Below are 20,052 nucleotides of genomic sequence, written 5' to 3' on the forward strand. Positions count from 1 at the left end.
CAGTCACTGTGCAAAATGGCACATTCTCCCGTGCAGATATGATTCAATAAGAGCTAAATTCAGACTCGGAGCGCTGTTATGGATCCTAAATACAACACAACACTCGAATGTCATCGACGGGGCCGTTACGTTTCTGTTGACAGGCAGGAGACGTGGCCAATGGAAACGCACGCTCACTAGCTTGTGCGGTGATTGACAGCGTCAACGGCCAATCAGAAGGCAGGAACCAGCGTCCGGTTTCCTCAGCGAGCTCGGCAAGCAAAGGGGGGGGGGGGGGGGGGTCAAAGCTACGCAGAGAAACGGGCTGCTGGTGGCGAAGATGGCGGATGGGGACAGTGGCAGTGAGCGCGGAGGCAGCAGCGGCGGCGGCGGCGGAGGGGGAGGAGGCGGCGGGTTCCAGCATTACCAGCGGGAACCGGAGACCCAGGAGCTGGCGTCGAAGCGGCTGGACATTCAGAACAAACGCTTCTATCTGGACGTGAAGCAGAACGCCAAAGGCCGTTTCATCAAAATCGCCGAGGTCGGCGCGGGGGGCTCGAAAAGTCGGCTGACTCTGTCCATGTCCGTGGCGGCGGAGTTCCGCGACTACCTGGGGGATTTCATAGAGCACTACGCCCAGCTCGGGCCTAGCACCCCGGAGCAGATCGCGCAGTCATCCGGTGGGGATGACACCGGGCCTAGGCGGGCCTTGAAGAGCGAGTTCCTAGTGCGCGAGAACCGCAAATACTACCTCGACCTGAAGGAGAACCAGAGGGGTCGGTTTCTCCGGATCCGGCAGACCGTCAACCGAGGCCCCGGCTTCGGAGTGGGAGTAGGTGGGATCCCGGGGGCCGGCCTGCAGGCCGGACAGACCATCGCACTCCCGGCCCAGGGCTTAATAGAGTTCCGCGACGCTTTGGCCAAGCTGATAGACGACTACGGGGGTGACGAGGAGGATCTGGCCGGCGGCGGAGGAGCCGGGGGCTACAGCGAGCTTCCGGAGGGCACCTCCATCATGGTGGACTCCAAGCGGTTCTTCTTTGACGTGGGATCCAACAAGTACGGAGTTTTCTTGCGGGTGAGCGAAGTGAAGCCCAGTTACAGAAACTCTATCACGATCCCCTTCAAGGCGTGGAGCAAGTTCGGGGGAGCGTTCAGCCGCTACGCCGAGGAAATGAAAGAGATCCAGGAGCGGCACCGGGACAAGATGTACGAGAGGAGAGCCGGAGAGGAGTCCGAGGGCGACGACGTGGACGACGATTGATGGAGAAGAGGGGGCTGCTTGTGATGAAGCTGACAACATGATGCAAAGCCTGGAGATAAACAGAGAAACACAGAGAGAGAGGAACGACTAGCTATTCTGTGCATGACGAATCGAACTTTAAAAAAATGCTAAAACAAAGGAGTAAAATTAAAAAATAAGTATATTTGACTGAGAAATTACTGTCTATATAAGAGAATCGTGTTCTAAAGTTTAGGTGGATGTTATAGCTAAATGAGTGCGGGCTACAGAAGCCAGTCCTTGTATGAGATTCCCCATTGACAAAAAAATATATAAATATATAATTATATATATATCTATATATATTGATTGTCCATTTGATAGCCTCACACATGTAGCTCAGCAAATTAAGTTTGACAGTGCTCAAGACACAGCAGTAGGTTACCGGTCCCACTTCCTGGTTGATATCCAATGGTAAGAGCCCACCTCGAGCTGACCTTTTAGTGTGCGTGATGATAACAAGGAAGTGTGAGACGTGTGACATACTCAAACCAGCAGGTGCCGAGTGGGAGTGAGCCAGAGCCCCTGCATCACTCACGACAGCCGTGTGTGTGTGTGCGCGTCTTGGTCTAAAGTGACCTGTCATGAACCACTTGCCCACACAGACCCACAACACCAAGAGCCGCGGTCTCAGCTATAGAGATAGAGGTCTCAGCTAATCCTGGTGTTGCAAGACATCCTCTCAGCCCAGCGAGGTCCCGCAAAGCGATCTGTTACAAGCACATCAACTCATTTGGATTCCCCGGACAATCCAAATGAGTTCAAATGACCTCCTCCTACCCCTCTTCCTGCTCCTCCATCCCCTCTCTCTCTCTTCTCCCTCCCTCCTGGGCATTCCTCAGGTGCTGACCTCCCACTCTGTTAGCTGAAGTGTGGGGAGGCCTGCTCACACGTGGCTTGTTGCGTCTCAGGACTGGCAAGTCTATATCAGCATTACCTGTGCCTGTGTGTCATCCCGAAGAGGGTTTCTGGTTGCAGCTCTGCTCTGCCAGTCGCTGCAGTTGAGACGTCCGTGGCAACTGGTGACGCCTCACGCCATTGCAGGGCCACGTTTGACTGCTGTGGCCTTTTCTGTCAAAGGGGGTGCAGTGAGCTCCGGCCTCTAGCACTGGTCACAATTTCTTTTTTTTTTTTTGAGTTAAAGCTTAATATTGCCGGGCTTGAGCTATGGTCTCAAGGGAACTGACCTTGCTGACTTGTTTAGGGTGCACCATTTGGATCCTTTAATCTTGAACTCAGACCATATATGACTGAAGCAATATTCAGTCTGATTGTAAGAAAAAATTAGGTGCTTTTGAAAAACAAAAACCCACAATGGGGTGCTGTACCTAAAGGAAAAAAATAAACTATATATATATATATATATATATACTGGAAGAGATTTACTTACTAAAATCAAGTATAGATAGAATTATTTTTCAAAAGAGATATATTGAAATATGTCTTAGGAATATGAGACATTTATTAGATAATGCTGCCTAAAGTGGCTTATTTAAAACACTAAACTTGGATGCAACTGTCCAGGGTGATATTTCATACCTGCTTTTTTCCTAACATTTCTTTTATTCCTTAGAGGAAATAAAAAAAGAGTAAAACAAATTGATGAATAACAGTATGCTATAGCAATTTCTAGAGACAACTTCTTTGAAGTAGTTTGTCAGCAAACACTCAGCACTCCAGTTCACTTTACAGAGCATCAAGTTGTCCCCTCGTTTCAGTCCACCCGTTTTACCATGTTTTGTCACAGATTGGCTTTCCATCAATTGCCATACGATGCAAACAAACACCTGCAATCATCAACATTTTGTTTTTAGTGCTCCTTAAAATATGATCTTCTTTTTTTTTTTTTGCATGCCTGCTCTTACGCAGAGCTGCCTTGTGTGTTTTTTCTTTTCTTTTGCATACTCTGATTGCTGTATAATGGTATTTATCCATTTTTGAGAGACGTTTCAAGTTTTATTTAGGTATTGCAATGGAGAAAAAGTTCACTTCAGCATATTAATAATAATAAAATAATAAAAAAAAAAAATGCCACAAAGTACCCGTGCTTTGGGGAATGTCACTTTCATTGTCCCACTTCCTTTGGTGTGTAAACCTCTCGTTGAATTTTACTTTACCCACTTCAACACAGCAGAGAAATGCCATATAAAAAACAAACACCTGGGAGCAATAGTTTTTTTTTTTCTTTTCTATTGATATAAATATACTATATATAATATTACACATGAGATTGAACTACATCCTTCTTCCTGTACTGTGTTACGTGAAATGGCAGCTGTTTCAGTCATGTGTGTTCTGCTGTAATATTCTACCAAGTTCCTTTCAACGAGAAATAAAAAAAAAAAGGTTTTTGCTCAGGAGAGGTGTGGTCTTTTTATACTTACAGCACCAGTTCAAGAAATTATATTATTCTTATTTTTATGTATCATCCATCAAATCAACCAATTTATTCTGCTGAACATTGAACAATTGAAAAATGACCATAAGTATTATATTTTTATTTATCCACTCAATTTAAGATGATGTTAAACTAACAAAAAAAGAAACAGAAGCTGTAATGAGGTATTTATTGTCTGTCACTGCTACTATAACGTGTGGATTTGCCCCCCGGGGATCAGTAAAGTGTTACGGATCAGTTAGGATGGTGACTCTGCATTAATTCATTTACTTTGCAACAGCTGCCTCTTTTGAACAACACAAGAGAATTTATTGACCTGATGTGTTTCCACTTCTTTCATCTTCATACATCTGTACCTTTATTTAACACGATTAAAATGCAGTAAGCAAAGGGTTGCAAAGACAATATATCTTCAATATGTAATCATCTGAGTCTAGGTTCTGCAGGTAACTGTGGTGGAAGAAATATTGTGATGTTTCACTTAAGTTCAAGTACGCTTTAATAAATACCTCTGAGTGACAACAGTTTATAGATTATTATACTCGTCCTTGAAGAGCTTTAACTAGAGGCTGACTTCATTTTCTAACCTTCAGACGCTCTGTGACAGAGTCGTCCAATCCTGGTCCTTAAGGGCCACTGTCCTGCTTGTTTTCAATTAATCTCTGATTCCAGCTTCTGATTGGCTGAATGCACCTGAACCATGTAATCGGCTGTAAATAGGACAGGACAGTGGCTCCCAAGGCCCCCAAAGATTAGCCACCCCCTGATCTATGAGGTATAAAAGGAGGATGAACAAAACCCGACCCAACAATACAGTAGAGCTGAATGCCTCACGAGTCCCACACTGCACTGATGCAGTAATTTGTGCTAAACAAGCCTCGAAGAGCAAAGCAGTGAGTGCGTAAATCAAAAGTTACAACTAAAAGAAACTAAGAGTTCTCTCTGAAGACGTGTGTCATGTTCAGATTGCAGCTAGGAGATGATGAAGAACTGGAGTAATGGTCTGTTTTGTTAGTCCAGTATGAAGAGCGTTACGGTTTAATGTGTCCTCGTCATGACAAAGTTAAGATCTGCATCAAGAATGACGTCATGATTATTGACCTGCTCTCTCTACTTTAAAGACAGTGAATTATAATGTGCATAAATCATTACTCTAATCATTAATCTATATTTCTAGATCATTTTATGACTCTTTTTTTTTTACTTTACTGTCTTTAGTTGAATGCAGGATGGAGTACCATCAGAAAATTATACCAAAATGGAATAGTGGCAAGGATGGTATGAATAAGTCATGAGACATTTATTAATGGCAAAACATTCCTCGAAATAAGTTGAATTTTATGTGATGATGTGCTGTGATGTTACCGCTGAGCACATTTTGATTTACAATTCCAGTCTGTGGAGCAGCTCAAAGACTTGTTGTTGGATGACACCGGGGTGAGAACCAATTACCAGCGCCGCCGATTAGTACAGAACTTTAGTTGACATAAGGCAGAAGTATGTTTTTTCATTTTTTAAGAATTTCCACTTCACAACTTTGGCCACAAGGGGCCAGAGCAAACTCACAGCAGCACAACTTGAACCTCAGTTCAGTTCTCTAGGTTTGTTTTCAAGCAGCAGGTAATATGTGATTGTGCATCACACTGAAGCTGTAATTCTGGACACGGAGGACTTTTAGCTCTGAGAGTAAGACAGAGACAGCTAGAGAGAGACAGTAGGCCTTATTAGGCAGGTGATTAAATTCATTTAAAGGTCAGGAAATAGTGGGATGACTGGTGGTTTTAGTCTGTGCACTTTGGTGCCAACTACAGGGAACATGTACAGAATGTTAATTAATAAAAAAATGAAATCATTCTATCTGTTCTATGATGTTCTACCACTGTTCTTTCATTCTACACACTTGTTTTGTTTTTTTACTTCATCGTCTAGAGAGACAGGAAACAAGGGCAGAGAGCGAAGGGTGTGACATGGAGTGAAAGGACAGAGCTTGCTTCAACATCCAAAGTGGATGCAACAAAACGTCAGTGGGCACTGTTTTGCAATTTACAATACGTCTCATGAACTTTGTGTAGGAAAAGCGAGAGGAAGAGGAAGGTCAGCAAACAATACGATGGTAATGAAACCATGTTTCACAATCTTGATGTTGAAAAGCTGCAGCTGGGCTGCTCAGCATTTGTTTGATATCCATTCAGCTTTAACATCGACAGAAAACACGAATGACATTGATGACTAATATACATACAGCTCCCAAATAATGAAGCTGCAACGTAACCCCACGAGCCCGAAGCTCCAGGCTGGCTGATATCGTGTTTTCCTGACTGTAACATCTTTTCAAAAAATCCTTGTTGTGTGTATGATGATGATGGTGTCACCACAGTATTTTGTGAACTACATTGCCCTCGGACAATGACGCTAAATCCTCCTGCTGTGTGCTCCACTTCCTCTTTTTTGCATTACTATTCAACCATGCCTCTCCGTCGCACACAGCTTCTATGACCTCTCAGAACGCTGAGTGATGTATGTGTGTGTGTAGAGAGGAAAAGCATCAATGTGTGTGTGAGTGATGGAGGAAGAGGACAGCTCAAGGGCGCGTAATACCATGCTGAGCTGTGTGCCAGTGAAAGAGGGGATTATTTCTCATGGCCCTGGTATCCTGATGGCCTGCCCCAGAGGCACGAGCCACACTAAGCTGCCTACCCAACATTCAGAGCAGACGAAAAGCTGTGGAAAACGGTGAGGTGGTGGACTGTTGAACACACCTGGTGCCCAATATCTTGCCTCTCACAACCACACACACATACACACACACTGAGCAAAATGAGTCTGTGCACACGCGCTGGCATCAGTGCCTGATGACTGACATGTTGGCAGGAGAGTTTCATTCATGCTCCTTGGTGTAAAACACAAACAAGCAGCTTTTAGTCTAACAAATACACAGAAAAACTGCAAGTTGTTCAATAATAATAATAAATAATGAGTAAAATATGATTTTTATATTGTGAATTTTGTTGCAATTTGGTTCTTATTGGGTTTAAAAGAGAAAAAAGGTTAAACATCCAGTAAATCAAGACTCCATAGCACCGAGTTGTTATCTAACGTTAGACATTAATCTACTCTGATCTAAGTACATCGTAGCGATAAGTAAAGATTTAAAAGGTAGAGCTATTTTTAAAATGTACAAAATCAACCAGCCTGTTAAACCCTTACTCTGAGTAGTTCAAGTGGTTCAATGAACGAGAAAGACCTCAAAAATTTTTGCATAAGAAAAAGGAGCAGTAGTGAACTGCTGCTGAGTCAGCCTGATCAAATCCATCTGTGGCTGGTTTGCAAACAGAAAAAAGAGAAGTCAAGAGGATAGAGGCAAAAAAGGAAATGATATGAAAAGGTAAAATTATATATGTATATAGGTATTAAGAGGTAAATAATATGTATAAATGTTTCTTTCAGGTTGAGAAGATGAGAGAATTAGGTGCCAGCTAACCAGAGAGACTGGATACAGTGAATCTGGACCAGAGTGGCCGTGGATCCGACTGATGCTGAGGAAACATCCTATAGTGGAGAATGAGGGGCTTCTGAGCTATTTTTAGCTAATGTTGCCATGTGCGAGGGACGTCCTCTGCTGCTGCACGCTCAGGCAAACTGTGCACTTTTCCTGTGTGCACGACACAGTGTCATCCTAATCCCCTGCATGGATGGACGAACTGAAGAGCACATCCGGCACAACACCTGACGCACACTTTCCACAGCATCATCGTCACCAGGGTGCCAGTGAAGCAACTTAAGAAACTGCTGGCGAATAAAAGCTAGTTCCACAATGCTGTTACAAAACATACTGTGGGGTCTATTCTTTTGTATTGTGTCTCATTGTTTTACTGTTCTTCTATTTGTGTTGCTGAAACAAGTGAGCTTCCCTCTTGGGGGATAATTAAAGTGTTACCTTATTAACATGCATCATTCGTTGCAGCCACAATAGCAATAACATAGTAAAGCCACACGTCAGCAGCAGAGATCCAGCTACTGGTGGTAAATGACACCAAGCATCACAAGACCCACTTACCTGCTGTCAGGGAACAGAGTGAAAACTGTGCATAAATCAAGAGTCTAAACGTCTATTGGGGTTTTAATTGTAGGTTATGTGCAGTGTTTTAGAACAAAAATCCAATCAGTCAGCCAACAGTGTTGCATAGCTCAGTTTAATTATGTATTGCACAAGATGCACCGCAGTTTATTGAGCTTTCCCTTTCACAGCATTACTCAAGGAAAAACAGCTTTCACCAATATTACAAGCTGATGATTCAAAATGTATTTTAACAGTCTAGATGTTTAGTTAAAATGTGTCACGGTTAATGATGCACTCAGTGGGCAGTTAATTAGGATTAGCCAAGTCGCTCTAACACAACACGCCAATAAATGCTGTAAATTCTCTATATAATGCAGTACAGCTACATCTTAAAGAAATAAACATATCAACATCAGGCAATATTAACATTCAATGCATGCAAAGCTAGATAGTTTAGCACTGAACAATGCTTTAATCTCAGCCTAAATAGACATGTGCAGTAGATTCGTCACCCATTCAAACACATTTAGAAGTGATACAACACATGGGTGCACCGTCCTTCTTGATTCATGTTGTGGAAACTTCCCTTAGCAAAATATTTTATAAAGATCACTCTTCCTGTGTGCATGGAGGTGACACATCGGCGTGGCTCATCACGCAGTGTGACATTTCTTAAAAATGTAAGAGCATTAACGAACTTTAGCGATTATACAGTATGAACATACAGCTGGTGCAGAAGTGGTGGCAACCTCAGCACGGCTCATGAAAATCACAATGTTCAAACAATAAAACCTCTTCTCAATACTTAACAACAAAAGACAAAGTACAAGACAGATAGCATTGTTCACTCAAGTAGAACAGGAGAAACTTTGAACCTGTTACGCTGCAAAAATGCAGAAAAATGGACGTGTGTGACAAATGAATCCTTTCTGGTCTGATCTGGTGGTGAATCACAACAGATGCACTCAAATAAGAACACGTACAAGAACCCAGTCACAAGTGAAATGTAGCGCTGATGCACACCCATGCAAAAAAAAAAGGGTTTGCATGTAATTCATCATCGCATCCAACTCCAACTGTCTCTGATTGTCATTGCTTTGATTTCAGTAAATCACTTAGAAATGATGTTTCATCATGTTTGGTAAAAAAAAAAACGTCCTGGGAAATAAATGCTGAACTTGATTTGAACTCTTTACTCTTTATGAAGCATAAACACAACTCCTTCCAGTATTAACAACTGTGAGACAGGTGTGAGACAGGTAACATTCACTACAGTAATGATGATGAAAAGGTTTAAATAACTGTAAACTATTAAATGGACAATTGCAATATAACAGCACTGTTACATGCAATACTTTCAGGAATCTGGACGTGTATCCTCTGTGTTTCTGAAATCCTTGCTGTGGTGCATTGTTCTCTCATTGCTATTAATGTAACACAGCTTTCAGCTCCCTGAGGCAGTGTTAAATGCAATGCAGATGAGACCAATATCACTGTTATGATAGCAGAAAGAGAGCAGGAAGAGTTCAGAGACTATGAGTCTGTTTGTAACTTGTTGTTCTGTATAAATGTCAGTCTAATGCTGGACATTTTGTTTCCTTTAAGACACAGAGTTAATATTAAGGGTCAAAGTCGCCTCCACCTTCTGAGGAGACTCCGGTCCTTCGGAGTGTGCAGGCCACTGCCTCTGCTGTCCACTACACTGTGGCCTGCTGGGGTGCAGGCAGCACAGAGGCTCAGTTCTGTCCTGGGCTGTCCACTGGACAGGAGGAGGTGGGCGAGAGGAGGATGTTGGCCAAGCTGACTTCCATCGTGGACAACGCCTCTCTTCCACTGAATCAGACAGTGGAAGCTCTGTGCAGCTCCTTCAGTGGACGACTGATCCACCCTCAGTGTGAGAAGGAGCGGTCTTATCATTGTCGTAGCAACCTTGATGTTCTGTGACGAATGTTTCTTTAGTCTATTTGCTTTTCTTTTAACCGATGCTCATCATGACCCATGTACTTAGATCATCTTCACGCTCTGCTGTCATAAATATGGGTATATACTTTTATTACACACTCACTATCTTGCGCTTCACTCTGCAGATTGCTGCAGCACTCTGCCTTACTGTTGGCTTTTTGTTGCAAGGAAATAAAACTCATAAAGACAGTTTGGTCCACGGGGTATTAATTCACCTCCCACCTCATTTGTTTCATAACAGCGTGATTCTTATGCTGTTTCTCTTTTCTTTTCACTGCATTTTCAATCTTTGTCTTAGATTATTTACATGTTCTAGTTTTCCTAAATACTGTATACACTGCACTTTCATGCTGTAGCACGCTGAAGAAAAACTGGTTTATGTAGACCAGGAGAGAACATGGTCACTTGTCTCAGGACAGGAATATACTTGTCTTAGTGTCTTAGTAAAACAGTCGGTGGTGCCTTTTTAAAATAAATGTTGGGTTAATTCATTTTCATATTGTCTTTCTCTCTCTTTTTTATTTTAACACATATTTTTTATTGTTGAATTTTAGTTACAGTTTTTCTCAATAGCTAAAACACTACACCCTATTGTCTGAACCCTAAATGCTCAGTTGTCTGAACCCACTGATTGAATCAATCACTCTTTTGGCAAAACCATAAGCACTTTTCACCTGTTTAGACACAACTTGCCAACACATTTTCATTGTGATGCACCTGTGCTGCATAATGGTGAGCACACAATTAAAGCACAGGTGTCACCACCTGAACACAACAACTCAAAACTGATCACACTTGTGGCTAATGATGTGAGGGAACATATACAGTAAGCCAGTTCAGAGAGCACTGGTTTGTCAGACCTTACAATGGATAGAAATCTGAGAGGAATAGTTCGTGTGAGAGGAGGTCGAGGTGGTCAAGGTGATCAGCAAAGACAAAGAACAGTAATATCTATCATCCCATCTATGTTGTTGTTTGGGACAATGTGAGTTTTCACAGAGCCCCCCAGGTTTTATCAATCTTTGCCTTCAACTATACTCCCCTTTCCTAAACCCCATTGAGGAATTCTTCTCCTCATGGCAGTGGAAGATATATATATAATGCCAACCTTACACCAGGGTAAATCTCCTGCAAGCCGTGGAACTTGCCTGTGGTGACATAGGTGTGGAGGGATGCCAAGCCTGGGTACGGCATGCCAGGGGTTTCTTCCCCCGTTGCCTGGCCAGACAAAATGTGGCCTGTGATGTGGATGAAGTCCTGTGTCCTGACCCAGTACGGAGACATGAAGCTGTGGCTGAGTGATGCACTTATTTGTATATTTTTGTATTTTATTTTTACATAGGCTTACTGTACACTAGTGGCAAATGCATAAGATTTCTGTTTGTTTTTACAAGTGCTATGTGTAAAAGCACAAGATTTCTTTAGTTTTGCAACATGCATTTAGCCTACAGTGAACAATAAACTTTTATTTCTCCAGCTTCATGTCCTGAGCATTGTGTTTTATATTTTTCTACATAGTGTTTAGTGACTGTTCAGTAGTGTTTTTAATTTTGATTGACTCGGGGCACGATTTGACAACATAGTTCAGTTTTGAGTACAGATTGAACTGTTTTGAGGTGAAAGTTTGGTTTTGCAACAAGAGTCTGAGGTTTTGTGACTGAAGCTTGAAACTTTGGTTTTGTGTTCACAGTTTAGAGAAAAGGAGAGCAGCTTTCAAGAAATGTGTCTTAGCAATCGAGAAAAACTGTAAGACAATGCTTCTGCAAATATTATATAGAATATAGAACATACTGATAGGATACTGAAATTTAAATTAAATGCAGCACTGTAAATAATGTTTTCTATTTCTTTTTAAACTACTTTTTATGTCTAAATCTGGCTGAGATGTTTGGGTTTCTATCAGCCTGCAGGGCCTACAGTAAATCAAACTTGACTAAACATTTAACCTGAGTAAAATCCAACCAATGTCAGATGGTATTTGAGAGCTGTGATTGATTTGTGCAGATGTGGCTCATACGGGAGCCAGAGACTGTTCCCAGAGTCCCAGCTCAGCACCACGCTGAAAATATGTTATTGTTGGGTTCTAGTTCAGAATGCTGTTGCAAAACAGCAAGTACTTTTCCAAAGTACTGGAACAGCAAGGCAAAGTCAACAGTTTTTTCTGTCCATGGATGACAATTGGATGGAAGAATGAAAGATGAATTTGAGTTCACATTTAATTGCCTGGTTTGGAGCAAAGGTCCAAAGGTGTCCATTGAAGACGAAGATAAAAAAAAACAAGCCACTGTGGAAAGCATGACATTGTGATTTGCAGTGAGAGTAGAGCAGGTAGAGGAACAGCTGGAAAGGTGGAGGTTTGCTCTGGAAAAAAGAGGCATGAAGGTCATTCGTAGTAAGACAGAATACATGTGTCTAAAAGAGGGGGTTCAAGGTAGAAGCGTTAGGTTACAGGGGGCTGAGGTGAAGAAGGTGCAGGAGTTTAAGTACTTGGGGTCAACAGTTCAGTGTGTGGAAAAGAGGTGAAGAGGCGAGTGCAGGCAGGTTGGAGCGGGTGGAGGAAAGTGTCAGGAGTGTTGTGTGACAGAAGAGTGTCAGCAAGACTCAAAGGAAAGGTGTACAAGACAGTGGTGAGACCAGCTCTGCCCTATGGGTTAGAGACGGCAGCAGTAAGAAAGAGACAAGAGGCTGAGATGGAGGTAGCAGAGATGAAGATGTTGAGGTTCTCCTTAGGAGTGACCAGGTTAGACAGAATAAGGAACGAGTACATCAGAGGGACGGCTCACGTTGTCTGTGTTAGCAACAAGGTCAGAGAGGCCAGACTGAGGTGGTTTGGACATGTGCAGAGGAGGGATAGTGATTATATTGGTAGAAGGATGTTGGAGATGGAGCTGCCAGGCAGGAGGGCAAGAGGACGACCAAGGAGGAGATAGATGGATGTTATAACAGAGGACATGAGGTTGGCTGGTGTGAGGGTAGAAGATGTCCATGATAGAGTGAGGTGGAAGAGGATGATTCGCTGTGGCGACCCCTGATGGGAAAAGTCGAAAAAAGAAGAAGACACTGTGGAAAGCATGAGGTGAAACATGGTAGAAACTAGCTTCACAGAAAGATGACAAAGCGGGAGCAGGCTTGAATCGCAGACCTAATCAGAATCAGGTTATCTGTAATGTCACTGACAATCATAGTCTAAGAAAAACCTTTGGCAACACCCAAGACCAGTCATTTAGAAATATCTTTACTTACTTTAGTAGTATACAGGACACACGGTGACACGTCAGTCAGGTGTGGCTCTCTTAAACATAGATTGATCTGACACAAAAGGCGTAAAGGTGAACGTAAAAACCAGGAAATGAAAGCTGAAATTCGGAACTGGCGTCTTAAATTCACCTTTTTTCTGAAACCTTCAATAGACTAATTGGTCTTGCAATTCCAGTACTTTTGTTACGATCTGGACTGACGGACGGCGACGAACAAACAGGTGGGAACAAAAATAAGGTCTATTTAACAAAAGGCAGGGGACACAGGGAACTAACACAAACTAACAGACAAAGTATCAAATGAAAGAGACCCGAAAACACGGTGAGTAAACACAAACAAAACCACAACCTGACATACAAAGTAACAACTTAAAACCTATGCATTAACATGGACAAAACTGACAAAAATAGATGAACAAAGTAACAAACTAAATTCACTGCAGAAGGCAGGCCAGACGGGAACAAACAAACAAAGCTAACAGGACAAAGTAACAACAAAACACACACTGCAAACAGGCAGGAAACTCACAAACAAACTCACAAAAGAAACCAGGGTCAAACGAACAAAGTGCAGGTTGAAACAAACAGAGTCCAGGGTTATCCAAAATGACTGAATGACTGAATGACTAACTGACAAACCAACAAACTAACGAACCAGTGGCGTGGATTCCTTGAACAGGGAGTAGCATGAACGAACGTGAAAGATGTGTCATGAATGAGCGACAAACCAGCAATGAACTGAGGACTGAGGGGTGCTTTTGAAAAAGAGGGATGCACAGGTGAATTGAATGAGTCATTAGTCCAGAGTGTGGAGAGTGGGGGAAGAGGAAGGATTCCATATATGGTGTGTGGCAGGAGGGTGAGACACAGAACAAACAAAACCAAACCAAAAAACAGGGGCAGAGGGAGGAACTGTAACAGAACCCCCCCGGCAAGGGGCGGATCCCAGACGTCCCCAAACAAACCAGGACGGGCGGGGGGAGGGAGGCCCGGAGGAGGGCCCGAAACACCAGACCAGGCGGGCGGAGGGAGGCCCGGAGGAGGGACCGGGCACAGCAGACCAGGAGTGCCGCCGGCGGACGGCCAGGAGGCGGCAAACGGACCAGGAGTGCCTCCGGCGGACGGCCAGGAGGCGGCAAACGGACCAGGAGTGCCTCCGGCGGACGGCCAGGAGGCGGCAAACAGACCAGGAGTACCTCCGGCGGACGGCCAGGAGGCGGCAAACAGACCAGGAGACAGAGCCTCGGGCGGACGGCCGGGAGGCGACAAACCAGGAGACAGAGCCTCGGGCGGACGGCCGGGAGGCGACGAACCAGAAGGGAGAACCCGAGACCCTTGGGCCGGCTGGAGAACCGGGGACCGGAAAGCCGCCGGAGAGCAGGCCGAGGACCCCCAGGCCGGGGGCCAGGATACGACCCACGGGGCAGGAGACCCGCAGGCGGACTGCCGGATGGCGAGCAGAGAGCCGGGGAACAGCAAGACGGCTGAGGACCCCCAGGCAGACTGCCCAGTGGCGACGAACAAGGCTGGAGAGCCCCGGGCGGATTGCCCAGCGGCGACGAACTTTGAGCCAGCTGGAGCTGAGGGGCCAGAACAGGACCACAGTTCTCAGGGGCCCCCCCAAGGAGACAGGAGCAGGGTGGTGGTGTCCTCATTGTCATCCCACCACATCTCCTGGGGTGACAAACAAAGTTCAAAGTTAAGAGACGGCGGCGACGGCCTCTGCGTCGACCCGTCCGAAGACTGAAGAGACGGCGGCGACGGCGACCTCTGCGTCGACCCGCCTGGGAACCGGACTGGAGCAGTGGCGACTGCAGGGACCAGATCAGCAGCTGACACCAGAGCAGCGGTGACTGCAGCAATCAAGGTGGCTGCAACTGCAGCGACAGCTGAAGGACCAGGAACAGGGGCCGGATCCGTGACAGGAACAGGGGCCGGATCCGTGACAGGAACAGGGGCCGGATCCGTGACAGGAACAGGGGCCGGATCCGTGACAGGAACAGGGGCCGGATCCGTGACCGTGAGCTGGACTAACACACACGGCATCGGCTGCTGGGGGGCTAACTAAAACAGCGCTAGCTGCTGGCCCAACAAGAGCAGCGGGAGCTGCGGGACTAACAAGAGCAGCGGGAGCTGCACAACCAACTAAAGCAGCATCAGCTGCAGGACTAACAAAAGCAGCATGGGTAGCTGCGGAACCAACAAAAGCAGCATGGGTAGCTGCAGGACCAACAAAAGCAGCATGGGTAGCTGCGGAACCAACAAAAGCAGCATGGGTAGCTGCAGGACCAACAAAAGCAGCATGGGTAGCTGCAGGACCAACAAAAGCAGCATGGGTAGCTGCAGGACCAACAAAAGCAGCATGGGTAGCTGCAGGACCAACAAAAGCAGCATGGGTAGCTGCAGGACTAACCAGAGCAGCATCGGCTGCAATAACCGAATCTACGGATGTCGCTGACCTTGAAACCTGGGGAGCCTTCCGCCTCCGACGTGGACGTCGGCGCTTGCTGTGGAACCCCATCCACACAGCCAAGCGGGTTCCCTCGTATAGCGAATAGTGGGTGTCGCTAATTACGGGAGGCTGGCTGAACGAACAGCTGCTACGGAGATCCAACGCCGGGGCTGACTGGGCCTTAAGCTCCTCATATATGGAGCGAGCCTCCTCTGGGCTCAAAGCAACAGGGGTCAGAGGGTCAGGTGAGGTGAGAGCAGTACCGTAACAGTCCAGGTAATCCTCATCCGAACTATCACTACCACAAACAAAATGGGAGCAGGGAAGAAAAATGGAGCGACCAGTGGTGGAACGAGGTAGTTCCATGGTCGCAAACTGGCTGGTTTGTTCTGTTACGATCTGGACTGACGGACGGCGACGAACAAACAGGTGGGAACAAAAATAAGGTCTATTTAACAAAAGGCAGGGGACACAGGGAACTAACACAAACTAACAGACAAAGTATCAAATGAAAGAGACCCGAAAACACGGTGAGTAAACACAAACAAAACCACAACCTGACATACAAAGTAACAACTTAAAACCTATGCATTAACATGGACAAAACTGACAAAAATAGATGAACAAAGTAACAAACTAAATTCACTGCAGAAGGCAGGCCAGACGGGAACAAACAAACAAAGCTAACAGGACAAAGTAACAACAAAACACACACTGCAAACAGGCAGGAAACTCACAAACAAACTCACAAAAGAAACCAGGGTCAAACGAACAAAGTGCAGTCCAGGTTGAAACAGAGTCCAGGGTTATCCAAAATGACTGAATGACTGAATGACTAACTGACAAACCAACAAACTAACGAACCAGTGGCGTGGATTCCTTGAACAGGGAGTAGCATGAACGAACGTGAAAGATGTGTCATGAATGAGCGACAAACCAGCAATGAACTGAGGACTGAGGGGTGCTTTTGAAACAGAGGGATGCACAGGTGAATTGAATGAGTCATTAGTCCAGAGTGTGGAGAGTGGGGGAAGAGGACGAAGTCCATATATAGTGTGTGGCAGGAGGGTGAGACACAGAACAAACAAAACCAAACCAAAAAACAGGGGCAGAGGGAGGAACTGTAACAACTTTTGGAGGAAACTTTAACTAAAACTACTCTCACAAGGTTTCGGAGGATTACACACAACAACCAATTGACTCGGTTGAGTTATCTATCAGTGGTCAGGTTCACTGTGGTCTCCCGTGCTCCTCTCATCATGAACACTTCAGCCTGTAGAGTTCTGTAGTTGGGAGGATTTCCTGAAATGACAAATGCTGTTTTTCCTGTATATGTATTCTATGTAGGGTTTTATTAGAACTCCATTACAATTTAAATTTATATAAACTCAACATATTAACATTAAACATTCTTATTTTCCCATTGATGGTAATGAATTATAATCAAAAATGTTTGTTTGCAAGCTTCAATATCCGATAAAAGATAAACAGGTCATTGGTACATTTCCTGCAGGCTTGTTTTTATACAACCACATTGGAATAATTCCAGCTGCATGTTTTGGGGCGTGCATGATGTGACATAAGGAAGTGACAAAAAAAAATCTATGAAACATGCACAGAATAAGATAACCCAGCTAGCACACACTGCACATGGCACAATACTACTAAAAGTATCTCTGCACATTTCCTGTGCCTGTTCTAATATAAAGCAAATGTTGTTTTCAGTGTGAAATTCTTCTGTTTTCTAATTTGATTTTGACAGATACACGAAGTGGCAGCAGGTGCATTTGCAGGTACAGTAGGAGGCGTGGACCTGTTGAATCTTACACTCCTGCCAACTCATATACTGGCAACTGTACATAAAACAATTATGAGGTAATCCTTAAAAGAACAAATGTCAAAAGTTTATTTTATTGTCGGGCACTAAAACTGTCCTATGAATAATTTAGAAGAGATTCTACTAATAGTGTGCTCAGCTAGTCAAATAAATAAAAAATAATACACGATAACTGATTGTTTATATCGTTTATTTCTTATGGTTGCCATGGAGGACTGATAAAGCATTAACAATGAATCCCTCCCAATACATTTTAATCACACTAAAAGAATTGAGGAAGCATAAGAAAGTGATAAAGTAATTTGCACTGGTTGACCATTGATGAAATTCCTGCATTATCTGTTTAACCAATCTGATTAATATGTAACTCTACAACACTACAGTCACTAGAAAGCATGTGTAATGTGGTGTTAGGGCACCGTGTAATAAAGTTGTAGATAAGAGTAGATCACATACCTTTGTGAGTGATAAGGGTGAGGCACAGAGTCATAGGGCAATATTATTATTATTATTATTATTATTATTATTATTATTATTATTATTATTATTATTATTATTATTATTATTATTATTATTATTTATTGCAGGTGAAATACAACTGTGAACTGGAGTATGGAGCAGTAAATAGAACCTAATGAACAATAAATACAGATAAACAACAGTGAAACAGTGTTAAGTAGTTTTCATTTACCGAACAGTGCTGAACTACTAATAAACAAAATTCTGAAATAAACTATTTCAAATGAGTACAACTAAAAATGCAAATTTTTTATTTTTCAACTAAGCAGCTAGATTATTGGTTCATTTTAAGTTCATTCACACTAATCAGAAGTTTCTGGCACAATTTCACCTACTGCCAATCTGCTGGGATGAGAGAAAACTAATCAAATAAATGAACAGTTGTGTTGGTCAGGGGTCATTTATGTCAATCACACCACCCACTGTACAAAGCACAATGAGTTAGTGGGTTTAAGTTTGTAACAAATCTTATTGAGTTTATTGGGACTGATACAGTCCAACTAACTAACCAAATTACTCCTGTAATCCTGTAATTACTCGGCTAATGGCTAATGTCAGTCCCAATCTACATTTGGAAACTCTAAGAACCAAAAGTAAACCTGCACTCTGAGAACGGATGAGGACAATTACACAAATTCATATCTTTATTGTAACTTGGGTTTATTCAGTATCTTTTCTGGCACTCTGTCTCAAGCTGATTGTTTATTTCTGCCCAGCCCAGAAATCTTAAACTAGTTATTTATTTATTTGTGCTTTGCACTGTCATGCAAACATAATGCTGTATCACTCTTCAATGTTTTAGTCTGTGGAATATTGATCACGTGAAAGTGTGCAACAAATAATATGTAGACCTATTCCAATTATTTTTTGACAGATTGAGAAATATGATGATTTTTTCCCATGTGAAAGCAGAAACCACCAATACTTCCCAAATATTTCACAATTAATTATTAAGTACTGCAAATGACATCATGACATGACGTGGGAAATGGATGAGAATGAATGCACTGTAATCCAAACCTGCTCAGTGTTTATAATAATAACTCTTACAGGCCTCATTTAAGATATAAAGACATTTATTTAAAACAAAAACACTGATATTCACAGTTACACTGTTTATACTGTACTATAGTGTTAGTATTAAAGCATTACAAATATACTGTGTGTAATAATTATTATAATTTATAATAACAATAACATGAAAAGCATTAACGAGAGGGGGTTTATAGAAATATGTTCATTTTTAAAGTCGCCACAACTTTCACACCTGAATGGTGCTGTTCATCTGAAAAACTGCAATACTATGTGCATCAATTAATTTAGTGGGCTGAAAAGTGCAAAGTGCAACTCAGAGCATCATCGTTTGAGTTCAACATGAAGGGTTTCGGTTAAAAACACATCGTAATGTTTCTGCTCATGAGGGAATTACTGTTGTGGATCAGGAGAACTAGCACTCGAGTTAAACAACATTTAAATAACATTTTTGTTAAAAAAATAACATTTGGTATTTAAAATAAATCAGTAATCTGCTTTAAATTTATACAGTAGTTATAAAAAAGTGATACAATAATATGAATATACTCACTTGTACAACACATCATCAACCTCTGAAAAACATTTTCACATCAAAGGAAACACAAACTATAAACAGTAGACACAGCTCAGGATACGTTTAAGAAAATAAACCTTATTGGTGGGATTGAATGCATGTAAGTAAAAATATATATAGAAAACCACAGCATTCATTTATAGGTTGAGAGGTGCAGGATCAATGTTTGAGCCATGTTGAAGTTAAAATACAGGCTCAGCTCCTGCTCCCTAAAATTCGTCTTTTCCCATCTGTGTTTGAGAAAGCCCACTCCAAAATTCCACTTTACAAAAACAACCAAGAAAAAAATCCATCTCCGCTATGTGGGTGGTCCAGAGCTGAAGCAGAAGTAGTGAAGTTAAGTGTCAGAAGGTGAAGCTGCACTGCAGGTGGACGTCTGCAGAACACAGAAACAGAGAGTGAGGACCAGTTTCTGACAACATGCAATATATAATAGAAACGATGATGCAAAATACATTTGGTTTGATCAGTGACAACAAACAGTACCTCTGCTCTCACTCCTCGTGTGTCACGAGAACGCACTCTGATTTGTTGTTACAGAGGATCAACTGCGTCTCCCTAACGATGCTGACGTATTTCACAGGTGAGACCACGGTGCACAGGCCGTAATGTTCACCACTTCCCAGGTCCTCCTTCTTAAACCAGTAATTACCCACTTTGGGATCTGGTTGGAAAAGGCCAGCCTTCTTCTCCTCCA

General features: G+C 43.1%; 1 protein-coding gene across 1 annotated transcript; it reads left to right on the forward strand.

Annotated features, from left to right (window-relative positions):
* The first annotated feature begins 285 nt into the window (after positions 1 to 285).
* On the forward strand, positions 286 to 3,621 carry LOC113150317 (transcriptional activator protein Pur-beta). Its single transcript, XM_026342772.1, has one exon. The coding sequence runs from the start codon at positions 320 to 322 to the stop codon at positions 1,241 to 1,243; it is 924 nt and encodes a 307-aa protein (XP_026198557.1). The 5' UTR covers positions 286 to 319; the 3' UTR covers positions 1,244 to 3,621.
* Positions 3,622 to 20,052: the final 16,431 nt, after the last annotated feature.

Source organism: Anabas testudineus, chromosome 9 (genome assembly GCF_900324465.2).
Source record: "Anabas testudineus chromosome 9, fAnaTes1.2, whole genome shotgun sequence".
Taxonomy (NCBI): domain Eukaryota; kingdom Metazoa; phylum Chordata; class Actinopteri; order Anabantiformes; family Anabantidae; genus Anabas; species Anabas testudineus.

Excerpts from the sequence above, each read along its gene's own strand:
- LOC113150317 (XM_026342772.1), top strand. The coding sequence starts at position 320 with ATGGCGGATGGGGACAGTGGCAGTGAGCGCGGAGGCAGCAGCGGCGGC.